The 2,582-nt window shown below is 38.4% G+C and overlaps 1 protein-coding gene across 1 annotated transcript in view; it reads right to left on the bottom strand.

The window, feature by feature from the left end:
- The window catches only part of LOC101846122 (signal-transducing adaptor protein 1), a gene marked incomplete in the record, with an annotated part of 22,778 nt that overhangs the window by 1,880 nt on the left and 18,316 nt on the right, over positions 1-2,582 (bottom strand). The window contains 1 exon segment of the mRNA XM_013080115.2: positions 1,383-1,439. Coding sequence (XP_012935569.1) covers positions 1,383-1,439 — 57 coding nt within the window.

Here is a 2,582-nt window from a genome sequence, read left to right as displayed (position 1 = left end):
TGATCTGTCTATATGTTTGAGAGTAGATGAATGTGTGCGTGTGTGCATGTGTGGGCATGTGAGCGTATGTGTGTGCCTGCACGTGTGGATGTGAGTGTGTGTGTGTGTGTGTGTGTGTGTGTGTGTGTGTGTGTGTGTGAGAGAGAGAGAGAGAGAGAGAGAGAGAGAGAGAGAGAGAGAGAGGGAGAGAGAGAGATATGGTGTCTGTCAAGTACTATTGTGGCTTAAACTGATAGTGATAAAGCACAAGGACAATCAAGCAAGCAAGCAAACATGCATGCATCATCATCATCATCATCATCATCACCATCATCATCATCATCATCATCATCAGCATCATCATCATCATCATCGTCATCATCGTCGTCGTCGTCGTCTTCGATTAAGGCACTGTATTCTCACCACCAGCGTCATCATTATCATCACCTTCAACATAAAGTAGCATAATCAAAAGTGTGTTTCTTTACTTCAGGAATCAAAGCTTCAAGCTGTTCTGCAGTAGTTTTTTTTTATTTAAAAAATCTAGTCCATTCCAACATAAAAGATACCAGAAAGTACATTTAAGGTGTTAACAATTTTTTTTCACTTATTTGAAAATGTTGACATTTTAGTTTGGGTTTTTTTATGGGTTGGGTTTTGTTTTTGTTTTTCTTGTCGGGTGGTTTATTTGCTTGAGTGAAGGTATAAACCTTGTTAAACAATAGGATAACACCTAATATTCAGTTACTTTCCGGAAACGTTTCGTTTTGCATGTATAATTGTGATTCCTATTTTTCATATGTTTGAACAAATAGCGTTCCATTCCATCCCCTTGGCTCCCCTTCCTTTTTGTGCTACTTCTTTTTTTTTTTTTAAGTTCCAGGTCAGTCTGAAAAACATCGGCTGTCACGGTTCATCATTCATTTCTCTACTTGGATGCTCTAAAATGTTTTATATTGTCCTGGTCTTTTTCCGTTCACTTTCTATAGTACATGTATGTCATTTTAGGTCTACCTCTGTCTCTTTTGCCTTCTAGTTTGTTTGTTTGTTATTTTCTAGAGAAGGCAAGACGTTCAGGTCTTCATGTCGATCCAAGTGTCATGGGAACCGTGGGTCCGTATGAAAATGTAGACATACAGTCGAGGTCTTTTTGTGACGGCATCTTTAGATTATGCAATGGGTTTTTGAGTTTTTGTTTGAGAAAATACAAACACATCGACACTATAACAATCGTTTTGTTCAGGAAAACAGTCCTGAAAACGGCAAAACTAGAAGGGCATAATATTACAGAAAACTGCTACTTGTACAATAATAAAAGGTGGTATGATGGTACACATGCTATGTGCAGTTATTTATTAGTATAGTACTGCTGTAAAACTGCACTATACCAGTGAGGAACTTACCCTTGCAATTCCCTCAATGAAAGCCTTCCACAACTCCCTTTCGCTGAACTTTGTTGTCTGTGAGAAGTCATTTTTAAAACGAGATTATAAACGTGAACATAATAATCGATTAAAGGAAGCTTGTAAGGAACGAGAAAGTGGGGAAAGCTGTCTTTTTAAAAACAATGTCAGACAAGTGTCGGTGACTCTGTGTTTAGGTTGTGACCAGGGCGGCACGTCCTTGTGAAGGCACTATAACCCTAGGCCCTATCTAAAAATTGACAAATGAAGACTAGCAATGAAATTGTTCTGCATTCGTGTAATACTTGGTATTCTTTATATGTATGTTAGTGGGTTTAAATACTATATATGAATAAACACTTGTTCATATATATATGGATTTGTGCCATTGTGACCCAAATTTCCCTAGAGAGATTGATAAATTGTAGTTGATATATTATCGCCTTCATTAATTTATCCCTATCATCATTATCATCATCGTTGTCATCATCATCATCATCATCATCATCATCATCACCATCATCATCATCATCATCATCATCATCATCATCATCATCATCATCATCGTTGTTTGGAAAGCAGAGTAGGAGGGAGTCCTGCTTGATTTTCAGACAAAACAATATAAAAATACAAAATGTTTGAAATTTGTTTTACCGAAACAGCTCAACGTTTCGCCACGTATGCTTCCTCAGGAGCAACTGAGAGCAAAACTTGTGTAGTGCTGCATTGTATCATGGAAATGGGCCTAACACAGAAGACCTTAGGGGTACATGTGGTTACTCAGTGTGGGCCAGGCCAAGGGGCTTATTATAAGGAAATCGATGCTAGTCTAGCAAGAGTATCAAAGCATTTTTATCTCGAAGACTATACGAGTGATATAGCTTGCGCCATCACATCATCATCATCACCATAATCACCATCATCATCATCATCGTCGTCGTCGTCGTCGTTTTCATTATCATCGTCATTCCTCTCCTCTTCCTCCTCTTCTTCTTCCAAGTGTTCATTCATCAAGTCTTTTTCACCCGTGTCCTCTTCCCTCCTATCCTCTGCACCTTCATTTGTCTTAACCTATCTGTTCCTTCCCACCTCCTCTCACATGACTACCCGGTACTGTCTGAACATGATCATTAAACTCTGCACCCCATCATTTGTGCTTCATCTTGTTTCAAAATGATGCACAGAATGTATATATATATA

The sequence above is a fragment of the Aplysia californica genome, unplaced genomic scaffold, assembly GCF_000002075.1.
Source record: "Aplysia californica isolate F4 #8 unplaced genomic scaffold, AplCal3.0 scaffold00075, whole genome shotgun sequence".
In the NCBI taxonomy this organism is placed as follows: domain Eukaryota; kingdom Metazoa; phylum Mollusca; class Gastropoda; order Aplysiida; family Aplysiidae; genus Aplysia; species Aplysia californica.
This window is presented reverse-complemented; position numbering and strand designations above follow the sequence as displayed.